The 12,236-nt window shown below is 44.0% G+C and overlaps 1 protein-coding gene across 1 annotated transcript in view; it reads right to left on the reverse strand.

Annotated features, from left to right (window-relative positions):
• The window catches only part of IPO9 (importin 9), a 1,198,493-nt gene that overhangs the window by 957,218 nt on the left and 229,039 nt on the right, over positions 1-12,236 (reverse strand). The window contains exons 7-8 of the mRNA XM_044076674.1: positions 10,988-11,107; positions 9,542-9,642 (exon numbers count right to left, since the gene is read on the reverse strand). Of these exons, the coding sequence (XP_043932609.1) occupies positions 9,542-9,642; positions 10,988-11,107 (221 nt within the window). The remainder of the gene's footprint in view (positions 1-9,541; positions 9,643-10,987; positions 11,108-12,236) is intronic.

Consider the following 12,236-nt stretch of genomic DNA (forward strand, 5'->3'; position numbering starts at 1 on the left):
ACAGGTGTTGTAGATCTGCTGTTGCTGCTGGTTCAAACGGAGGGAGTGTCAACTTTTCTAGCACAAAGTTCAAGTCCCATGCTGGTAATGGTGGTTTCCTAGGAGGTTTTACATTCTTGATCCCTCTGAGGAACTGCCTGAGTAGAGGATGCGAAAAGACAGGTGGATCGAAGCTGTATTCTGCTGAAATAGTTGATGCATGTATCTTGGAGGAATAGGACAGGCCTGTATGTAGAAGCTCTGCCAAGTACTCCAGAATGTTAGCAATATCTATGTTCGACACATCTTTTCCTCTTTCAGTACTCCAAATGACAAACCTTTTCCATTTTCCTGCATAGTTCCTTCTTGTTGAAGGTCTGCGGGCTTCAAGGATAATGTCTTTAACCCTTTGGGAAAGGTCTGGGTTGGTTGCTGCTATGTGATGTTCCAGGCCGTCAGTTGCAAGGTTTTTAGGTTTGGATGCATGATCTTGTAGTTGTTCTGAGTTAACATCAAAGGCATCAGGGTATTGACCACATTCTCTCCCGAGACATGCTCCTCAGTAATGGGTACCAGTGTTGTCTTGGCCAATTCGAGCTATCAGGATTATCCTTGGACGTTCCTCTTTGATTTTCAGTAGTACCTTGTGCATCAAGGGAAGAGGTGGAAATGCATATGCTGTCAGGCCTTTCCAGCTGAAGGATAGAGAGTCCACCTTCCATGCAAGTGGGTGGAATGTCCTTGTGCAGAATTTTTTGAGCTGGTGATTGAGTGGGGAAGCGAATAGATCTATTTGTGGCATTCCCCATTTCTTTGTGATGGCCTTGAAGATGTCCGGGTGTAGCATCCATTCGTGAGCATCCGAGGTGGTTCTGCTTAACATGTCTGCTAGGGTGTTCTCTTTTCCCGGCACAAATATTGCCTGTAACTGGATGTTGTAGCTGAGAGCCAGATTCCAAAGGTCCAAAGTCATTCTGCATAGGGGGTATGAATGAGTGCCTCCCTGTTTATGTACCACATGACTGTGGTGTTGTCTGTCCTTATCATCAAATGGCCTTCTTTGAGGAATGGTCTGAATTTTTGGATTGCCAGTTTTACTGCCAGCATTTCTTTTTGGTTTATGTGCAGGTGCAGCTGGTCTTGAGTCCACAATCCTTGTATGCATTTGTCCAGAATGTGCGCCCCCCATCCTAGGTCTGAGGCGTCCGTTGTGATGGTTTGGCTTGCTCGAAAGTTGTGGAAGGGTAAGCCTGGGTTTGCCTGGCATGCTTGAGCCCACCATAGGAACTCCTGTTTTAGGCATGGGATTAGTGGGATTTCTGTTTCTAAGCTGTGCCTGTGCTGAGACCATAAATTCTTTAGGTACCACTGTAGCTTTCTCATATGCAGTCTGGCATGTGGGACCAAGATTATGCATGATGCCATGAAGCCCAAGGCCTGCAGAACTTTTCTTGCTGTTAGTTTGTTCTGCTTTGTTAATGCCAAGAAGTAAAGAGGAGTTCTTTTGTTTTTCTGCAGTTAGGAATGCCATTTGTTTTACTGTGTCCAATTCCGCCAAGAATGTTCTTGTTTGGGATGGTATCAGCCTTGACTTTTGTAAATTGACTGTGTATCCCAGGGCTTGTAGCAAGTAAATGACCCTTTGTAAATCTGTTGTCAGCTTGCTTTTGTTGTCCGCTTGTAACAGGCAGTCGTCCAGGTATGGATAAATTTGGATTCCTGTAGTCTGCAGTGAGCGATTACTGATGCCAGGCATTTTGTGAATACTCTGGGCAGTAGATAAGCCAAAGGGCAATGCTGAGAATTGATAATGCTCTGATCCTGCAAGAAATCTGAGGTATCTTCTGCAATTTGGTCGAATGGGGACGTGCAGGTATGCCTCCTTGAGATCTAGAGTTACCAGCCAACACTCCTTGCCCAGCATGGGAAGAAGTTGCTGTGGGTCAGCATTTTGAATTTTGGGACAATGATGTATGTGTTTAAGACGGACAGGTCGAGAATAGGTCTCCAACTTTTCTCTTTTCTTGGTACTAGGAAGAGTCTGGAGTAGAATCCTTTGCCCTGTTCTGTTATTGGTACTCTTTCCACAGCTCTCATCTTTGTTAATTCTGCTATCTGCTATAGAGCTTCTATTTTTTGATTTGGAGGTAGGTTTGGCATTCCTCTTTGTACTGGTAAGGTGTGGAAGTGGAACCGGTAGCCTTGGTCTATGATTTGCAAAATCCACTTGTCTTTTGTGATATAGTGCAAATTTTTCGAAAATAAGGCTAACTTTCCGCCTAAAGGTGCTGCTATTTGCTCCCTGGTAGGCGGTGTCAGAGCCAAGTCACTGTGATTGTCCTGTTGCAGTGGCAGTGGTTGTGTCTGTGCCTCGGTTATTGCCTTGCCACTGTCGTCCTCTGTAGGCACCTCCTCTGGATTGATTTCTGCCTCTAGAGCGTCTACTCCTGCCCCTTTGGGATCTTGGGGAGTCAGGAAAGGACCAATTTTTGGCAGGCCAGTTCCTGCTAAACCTTGGGGGCTGAACCTGTAAGAAATCTTTAACTGTTTGTACAGATTTTGCCTTTTCTTCCATTTTCTTCATTACTTGCTGGGCAGGTGTACCGAATAGACTGGCCTTATCCATAGGAGCATCTAATAGCTTTGCTTTAACATGATCCGGTAAGACCTGTTCTTTCAACCATGCATGCCTTCTTATCACTGTGCCAGTCATGGCTGATCTAAATGAAGCCTCCAGTGCATCATAGCCACATTTTAAGGAATGGTTACTAACCTGTTGGATGTTATTCACCATTTCTAATACATATTTCTTATCTAAGGATTCATCAGAGGACAGTTTTTTAGTTAACTGATCAAGCAAACTCTTGGTATTGGATCATATGAAACTGACAGTTTAAAGCTCTAGCTGAGAGAGTAGCAGAGGTGTAAACTTTTTCCCCCCATCTCTCTAAGGACCTGGATTCCCTTTCAGAAGGAATAGGGTTTTTTGCTGTGGTCGAGGCTACTGCCTTAGGCCTCTGGAATATAGTTTCGGGATCTGCAAGTGGGGCCTTGTATAGGTGGTGATGAGTGTCTGGCACCCTGTAAAATCTATCTGGTTTGGCAGGGGCTGGAGGTAAAGAATCAGGAGCAGTGCAAACATCATTAAATGCATCATCCACAACAGGAAGAACTGGAGGTATAGCTAAGGGCCTATGTTGTGGTAAGTGCAGAAAAGTCCTAAGCCTTTTTCTTGAATCTGAGAAATCTTGTCCCTGCCATTGGAATTGTTCTCTCATGGCATGTAAGGTTTCCCCAAAGGAAAATTCCTCTGGTGGAGAGGCAGCTGGAATGGATTCTTCAGCATCGGAATCTTCATAAGTAGAAAAAGGAGCCTCTGGCTGGTCTGTAATGTCTGAGTCATCCGCAGAATCATCAGAGGACACTGGCTCGGGGGCTCTGCTCTAGGTCTCTTTTCTGGGGGCTGAGAGGCCCTGTCTGGGTGAGATTGGGATCCCCTAATTAAGGATATTAAATCTTCTGCCAGAGTAAGCATTTGTGAACTTGAAGTGGGCCTGTGTGAGGGGGGCTTAACAGGCACTGATTTAGCAGATTTGGCTGCTTTAGCCCTGGCAAAGGCCTTAATAGACATGGCTGCAGGAGGCCTAGCAGCACCACGTGCTGGGGTAGAGACATCCAAAGGGATGGTGTCTGATAAATCACTAGGAACCACAGTTGTAGGCAAAATTTCTGAGGCCGATTCAACTAAGGTAGCAGGAGCCTCAGTAGTAGTCATGGATTCGGCTGAAGATGGACCAGTTTTCTCGGTTTCGGCCGAAACAGAGACACTCGCGGCTTGCTTAACCGTGGTTTCGGCCGAAACCGCGGACCGCGAGTGTCAGTCTTTCTTTGCGTTTTTTAACAATTTGGGTAGTCGGAGGATCCGACGGCATAATGTACGCAAAATCTGAGCCGAAAAACTGTTCAGCAAACTCCGACCGACGCCTAAGCGTTCGTCGGTTGAAGGAAGCACAGGCCGAACAGGCTGCTACGTCATGGTCTGGGCCTAAGCAAGGCAGACAGTAACAGTGGAAATCTTTATGAGGTATTTGTTTCCCACAAGTTAAACAGTTATTGACTTTTTCTGACATCGGCTGAGGCAAGAAAGAGTCCCCAACGGGGTACTTAGCTTTTTAGAAGTCTTCGAAGTAGTATTCGGTAGAAGTAATCTCTGGATCTGACCGACCGGCACTTGCGAACAGCTTCTGCTTCGGGCACCACGCGGCAAGAAAGACTGAGGAAAATGGCATCGGCTGATGCCTTTATACCCGAAGACCAGCAGAGATGACGTCGGGTGAAGTGCGACATCAGCCGAAGCCGGACCCAGACTTTGGAATCCGGCCGACCGAAGGGCTGCCTGACGACAGGACAACCCATTTGTTATGACTGCAGATGCATCCATGAAGGACATCTTAGATGTTTTACAAAAGCCAGATGTTGTAAGAGGATGTCCTTGCTTTCTGCTTGGACGAGACAGTCGTCCAGGTATGGGTATATTTGAATTCCTCTTTGTCTGCAGTATGCAATTACTGGTGCCAGGCATTTTGTGAAGACCCTGGGCACAGTAGATAAGCCAAAGGGCAGTGCAGAAAATTGGTAATGGGTTGAACCTGCAATGAAACGAAGGTATCTTCTGCAACTTTGTCTGCTAGGGACATGCAGGTATGCCTCCTTGAGGTCCAACGTTACTAGCCATGCTTTCTTGCCCAACATGGGAAGAAGCTGCTGTAGTATTAGCATCTTGAATTTGGGTACTTGTAAGAAGGTATTTAGAATTGAAAGGTCCAGAATTGGTCTCCAGGCATTGTACTTTCTGGGAACTAGAAAGTCTTTAGTACAATCCCTGGCCTTGCTCTCGAGTAGGTACCAGTTGAATGGCTCTCATGTCCATGAGAGCTGTAATTTGCTTTTGTGCCTCTGCCCATTGATTTTGTGGCAGGTTTGGCATTCCTCTTTTCATTGGCAAGGTGTGGAAATGGAATCTGTATCCTCGTGAAATTATGTCTAGGACCCATTTGTCCTTTGTGACAATGTGCCAGTTGTCTGCAAAAAGTGCAAGTTTTCCTCCCAAGGGGGCTGCCAAGAGAGAGTGTTGCTTGGCCAGATGAGGTGCAAGTGATTGAGTTTGCCTTCTGGTAGTTTGGGACCCGTCTTCTCCTCCCTTCTGTGTTGCAGTGCCCCATTGGCGAGGTTTGTACTGGGCTTGTGGTTGTCCTCTGCCTCTTTGGCGTCTGTATTTACCCCTCTGTGGTCTGTCAGAAGCTGGAAAGGACCAATTTTTTGTTAGCCAATTTCTGCTGAAGCGAGGGGATTGCACCTGTAGGAAATCTTTGTCTGCATAGATTTTGCCTTATCCTCCATTTTCTTTAAAACTTCTTCTGCTTTAACTCCAAAAAGAACATCCTGCTGTAATGGAGCATCTAGAAGCTTTGCTTTAACATGATCAGGCAGAGTTTGTTCCTTTAACCAAGCATGCCTACGTACAACAGACCCAGTGACAGCTGCTCTTCAGGAAGCCTCCAAAGAATCAAACCCACATTGTAAAGTATGTTTGCCCACCTCTTCAGTTGCAAGCAACAGATCCTGCATTTCTTTCAATTCCGACTGTTGAGGGAGTGTGCTCATTTTTTGTTTTAACTGAGACATTAGAAATAGCTGGTATTTTAGCATGTGAAATTGGCAATTTAGTGCCCTCATAGCTAGAGTGGCTGAGGTGTAAACCTTTTTCCCCCACCTGTCTAGTGCTCTGGAGTCCCTTTCAGAGGGTACAGGATTTTTTGCCATAGAAGCCTTAGGCCCTTTGGGACCCTGGGAGATGGTCTCTGGATCAGCAACAGGGCTTTTATAAAGAAATTTGTGGGAATCACTCTGTAGTATCTGCCAGGTTTGGCCGGAGCAGGAGGCAGAGAATCTGGGTTCAAACTAGATTCTAAGTAAACATCATCCACAATGTCTAAAACTGGGGGGATGGCAAGTGGTCTGTGTTGGGGGAGTAAAAGAAACTCTCAGCCTTTTCTTTGAGTCAGAGTAATCCTGACCTTCCCAGTGAAAATGTTCCCTCAGTGTGTAAAGTTTCCCCAAAGGAGTAGTCTTCAGGAGGAGAAGCTGAGGGAATAGAATCCTCAGCATCAGAATCTTCATAAGGGGAGGAGTAATCTTGGTCCTCAGGAGCCTGAGGAAATAGACACTTGTTCAGAGGAGGCATAATCTTCCTTTGTCTAGACCTTTTGTCGGATGGGGGTTGGGAACTCCTGATAGAGATCAAATCTTCAGCCATTTTGAGCATCTGTTTCTTAGGCATGGGGCCTTGAACCGGAGACTGAAGTGCAGTCTTTTTAGGTTTAATAGGAGTCTTAGACTTAGGATACGTTTTTATGGTGAGCGTAGTCGGCCTGAAGACGCCTTCAGAAACCGAAGGTGTTTCTGCAGCACCATCTTTTTCAGCAGTGTGGTCGGAAGGGGCTAAACAAAATGGCTGCGTCGGCCTAGTACTTTCCGTCAAAAGCTCTGAAGCGGTCTCTGGTTCCACATCTGCAGTAGTCAGGGGCTGCATCTGAGCCTCACTGAAGACCGGAGACCGGACCAGCCGAGGCCTCGGAATCTGGCTTGGGTCTAGGCTGCCTATCCTTATCCTTGCGTTTTTTGTGCACGCCAGTAGTAGGTTGCTCCGACGGCATAGTGTAGTTAAATTTTCTACCGAAGTACTGTCGTGCAAAATCAAATTGTCATTTTATAGTATGCCTATTAAATCTAGCACAAAAACGACAACCAGTGACATCGTGGTCTGGGCCTAGGCAAGGTATGCAGTAAGAATGAAAATCCTTGAGGTATTTGCTTCCCACAAGAAATACAATTGTTAACTTTTTCTGACATCGGTCTGAGGCAAGAAAAGTTTCCCCAACGGGGTACTTCGCTTTAGTGAAGACTTCGGATCTGAAATTAGACTTCGAAAATCTCAGGAGTCGGCCGACTGGCGCTTGCAAACTGCTTCTGTTTTGGGCACCAAGCGGCAAGAAAGACTGAAGAAAATGGCATCGGATGCATTATATACACCCCTGGCACACTGACATCAGGGAAGAAGCGACAGCAACCGACGCCAGACAAAGACTTTGGAATTCCGGCAGACTGCGGGACCACCTGACGACAGGATAACCCAAGTGTGATAAATGCAGCAGGTAACACGATGAACATCTTAAATTTAAAACCGCTTTTTCCCCTCAGTAGAAACTGCAGACAAACCCTTCCTCATACTTTCACAATTAGTCAGAATAACCTAAACATACAAGCCTAACAAATCAAAAATCAAAGTTGCAGAAGCATACAGTTTCGGTAATTAATATTTCCATCCTTATTAGAAAGGGTAGGCTTGGAATTAACTAAGTGCTTAGCAGTAGAAAGATTAAAGCTATAGCTGCTGGGAGGAGTGTATAAAAATTTAGACTGTATAAAGTTCCACAATCTTATCTGCCTTTTAGGGGCAGCTGGCGATCAAGAAAGTTGCAGGGGGCAACATCCTCCAAGTCTGACAGAACTAGAGATATGGATACAGGTTCTGGAAATTCCTTCTTTAACAGCTCAGTATTTTCTGCGGGACTTAGAAACTCCAGTCTTTTCCCACTGAACACACTGGCATATTCTATGAACTGTCTCAGAATGAATGAACCCCTCACAGGAAAAGTTAGGAACAAAGTTCTCTGCAGTGTCAATCAGAGACGAAAACCCTGCATTTAACCCTTCATCCGCCTGTCCAGGGTCATAACCTTGAATCTGCTCAGGAAAGAGCTCTTCCTTTCACCAGAGACTACATAAGCACCATCAATAGCCTGAATTAAACCCAGCAAACTACCACTGAGTAAGTTTGAGGAGTAGATGCACGCTTAATTTTCCATTTCTTTTTTTCAGAAAGAAACAAAGCCAACAGTGTCTTCTTATTAAACCTTCAGTAACAACCCAGGTATAGATAATGTGTGATAGCAAAGCTGGGAAAATGCAACACTACCAGCTCTGTCTCATCTGCACCAAGCAGCTTTCTGTACTAGTAAGCAAAAGGAACGCCTGAGGCAGAAGGTAGGATATCTGGCTTTGTTCCCTTCCCTTCTATGCCAACCAGACACTCACATGGACAGAAGCCAATCTCAACAGTACAAGATGGAAGTCTACTCAAGCAAACTTATGTTTTCTTGTTCAATTAACCTCCAAGGACATAGACCAACACAACCTGCCAGGATCCCTCAAAAGCTGCCTCTTTGGCTTCTAGTTCAAACTGAAGGGGTGCCTTAAGAGTCACAAAGAGAGAAAGTTAAGGAATAGGTGGCTCCATACCCACCACAACCCCAGGATGCATACAGAAGGAATATGGGGAACACCGAGTGTACGTCTAAATATCTACAGTTATGTTAAGCTTGTAACAATTGTACTGCCATAGTCTTGCAGTAGTGATAAGCTATTGGAATCTTCCTAGTGTGAGCAGTGGAAGGGCTAGCCCAAAGAAGGGCATTAGACAGACTGGTGCAAACAGTTGCCCTATCCTTGTGGAAGACTAGAACAGGGTTGCTAACACATGGTGGCATGCAGTTCTGAAATAGTTTGGCTAAAGTAATGGATACTACAGAGTTTTCCAGTGTCAGGTACTTGGTTATACCTGCACTTCTGCTCACAGGGTGAGAATGTGAATTCTTGGAGAAGTTAACACCGCTTCTATTAATCTGATGGTTCTTTGACAAGTCTTCACCTACTCATTTTGCGCTTACCTCTTTTAGATAGGATTTTTTTTTTTTAATTATGGCCAATAGTTGGTAGCTGTACCTGCAAACAGCAGAAATATGCACCTCTTGCACTACTGCAACTGCTTCTTGTATACGAAAGACACCTACATATTCCGACGGGGGGGGGTCTTTTTGGCAAAACCAGCAGAGTTCTCACAGGCAGAAACCCAGCGATTCCCTCCTAGATAATGTACAAAATGTCCAAGTCCTTAAAAAGAAAATCAGTGTTAGTACTCATTACCTGGCTGTATTACAGACCCTGGAACAATTTACCAAACAATCCAAATAAAATAGTCTGCTTTAAGTAAAAGTAATTCCCAAACTGTTTGCTATATTCTCTGCAAGTCATCAGTAAGGGATCAAAGAATAGATTTACAACCACTTAAAAAGGCACAAACCACTCCCACACACCCCCTTTAGCTGTGCTTTCTGCTGATGTCCTGGGAAATAGTACAGATACTCTGAGGACATTAAACAAAATCTGGGCATCAAAGCCATGCAGTCAGCTTTTATAAACATTCTGCATCTGCACAGTGATCTTAGTCTTCTTTCCACTTAAAAATGCCTACTATAAACAATGAATCTACTGTGGTTAAAACATTTTCAAAACAGGGTTCAATACTCAGTGGAACTGAAGACTTGTAATTGCACTATGTATTTTACGCTAGAAGGCAACCTTGATTAAAAACTATAAAATTAAAAATACGTACGTATATACGATTTGCACAGCTATGCTAAAATGTACTGGGAAAGGATATAAAGCAGCGCTATCAGTAAGAGTGTTCCACACAATAGGAAGGATCTGCTGCATGGAAGACATCATGTGCTTAGGGAAATTCTTCACAAGAGCAGTGACAGCCTAAGGAGGAAAAAAAATAAATAAAAGATTAAATCCAAGCACTATAAATTTTGAACTAGTATCCTACCACACTCCCATGATTTGGTCTTCACTTCGCAAATAATAAATGAACTGAGTGGAGAAGAGGGCATTCAGTTCCAGTCTTCTTCCTGTTCCACCAGTATGACAACACTGGAATGTTGAGACACACATCAAGCATGTTACTCCTACTACCCACTTGGTTGCGAGAATAACCCCCATTCAATAACTAACCATTCCCAACAACCATGACAAACAGCTTCCAGGCTGCATAAATCCCAAATGAGTTTTCTAAAACAAAAGTCAAACGGACATTAAATGATACCCAACCACTACCTGAAGTTCCAAACCAATACACCAAAAGTCACATCAGCTATATGCGTCCCTCAACACCATCTTACTGCACACACTTCCTGCTATTTCAACCGTGAAGTGTAAGAACTCGGCACTGCACATTGAACTTGCAGATGAAGTTCTCCACCCACTGTAACTTCTCCATCTTAAAATGCAGACACTCATTTCAAGTGCAACATGATTAGGTAATTATCTTTACCATTTAACTATTTCTCAGTTGGACATTGTAAAGCAAGAATACATCCCAGAATTCCAGTACACAAGTGTACATCCAAAAATGTTTAATTCCTAGGGTTTTTATTTAATGACCAAATGTCTACCATTTATCAATGAGCACAAGCACACAGTCCCTCCAAGGCAAAGTAAATTAAAAGATAACCACAGTTACATTAAAGTACAAAGTTACTGTCAAAGATTTTTCCACAATACTTCTGCTCCCACCAGCAATTAAAAAATATTCCCATCTTTTTAGCATCAGCATATTAATGTTTATTTTTTTTTTTAAACTAAACAGAGTTTTTAAAAACACCAGTTTCCACAACTGTCCTGACAAACTTGTACAGTACTTGTACAGTACGGCTCAATGTTTTTGCCTGTTCGGACTGCAACCCCAAATCAACACAGACAAGAATCATCAAATTAAAAACTGGCTCTAACTACATGTGGTACTCAACACCCTTTTCCATTCTTGAAATCCAAAGCTCTACATTTTAAAACATCCACCCCACTGAAGTGTTTTTTTTACACATGTACACACTCCGTTTACAACCTACACCTGAAAAATGCAGACCTCCCCCAACAAACAGAAAAGGGATTAAAAAAACTTCCCCAGTCACTGACCTGCTGACTTCACATGTCAAATGACCAAGAGGCAACACTAAGCTTTTAACATTCATTAAAACTGTGCCCTGAAACAACTTACCAAGTTTATCACACACCTGCATAAATAAATGCATTACGCCCTTGAACTTACTTTTAGGACTTCCATTTTGAGACCACTGTCTGAGGTAGGGCCATCTGGCATTTGCAGTGCCTGAACAAAGGCTTCTGTGAACTGCTGGACCACAGGAAAAATCAGCGCCTTGGCAGCACCCTACACATACACAAGAGCAAAAATTATCCCTAAACAGTAGTACAGCCGACATCACAGTAGAAGGGATAATATTAAAGCTAGACTGTGTTACAAATAAAACAGTGTAACTTTTAGTTATGTACTTACCATAACTTCGGATGTATGGGATCCATCTCGCCTACATTCATAACAGATGTGTTCGGAGCCGATCCATCGGCTCCGACTCAGCCACTATACACTAGAACGAAGTCTCTCATTGGCTGGGCTCGCCCTTATCCCAGAAAGCACCACACCTGCTTCCCCAGATCTTGTTTGTTCGCTTTCATACAGGTACAGAAAAAAAAAAAAAACATACCAATAACTGTAACCAACTAGAGCTCTTCAAGAAATGAGCTCAGAAAGAGCAATATTTCCTCCAAATCCAAAAGGGGGAAGGAGGGTGGGTATGTATGAATGTAGGCGAGATGGATCCCATACATCCGAAGTTATGACAAGTACATAACTAAAAGATGTAATGGGATCCTATCTCGCCTACATTCATAACAGATGGGACAACGTCCCTAGCACCTAAATCCCGGGTGGCTCATTGGGACACAATCCTGAGAACTGCGGAACCAAAGGAAGCTCTGCCTCGGGAAGCCACATCAACCTTATGAGAAATGAAGGTGTGCGGAGAAGACCAAGTAGCAGCCGCACAGATATCATCTATTGAAACTTTGGAGTGAAAGGCTACAGAGGTGGCCATAGCCCTGGTAGAATGAGCCTAGAGTGGGAAAGTTAACTCTCTGCCTGACTGGGAATAAATGAAGGAGATGCAATCCTTAATCCATTTGGCTATGGTGGTTTTGGCAACTAGTAAACCTAACCTATTCCCCGCAAGACACAAACAGCTGGTTAGATTTTCGTGTGTGACTGGTCCTATCCAAGTAAAAACGCAGTTGCCTGTGAACATCCAACTGGCGAAAGGTATATTCTGCTCTATTAGAAAAATTTGGAAAGAAAACGGGGAGCTCCAAGGATTGCTGAAAGCATAAAGGGGATGCTACCTTAGGTAAAAAGGAGGGATTCAATCTGAGGGAAACTCTGTCTTTATGAAAAATCAAATAAGGAGGAGGAGTAGAACAGAGAGCCTGAAGCTCTGAAACCCGCT

The sequence above is a fragment of the Protopterus annectens genome, chromosome 7.part0, assembly GCF_019279795.1.
Source record: "Protopterus annectens isolate FY-2018-M chromosome 7.part0, PAN1.0, whole genome shotgun sequence".
Lineage (NCBI taxonomy): Eukaryota > Metazoa > Chordata > Ceratodontiformes > Protopteridae > Protopterus > Protopterus annectens.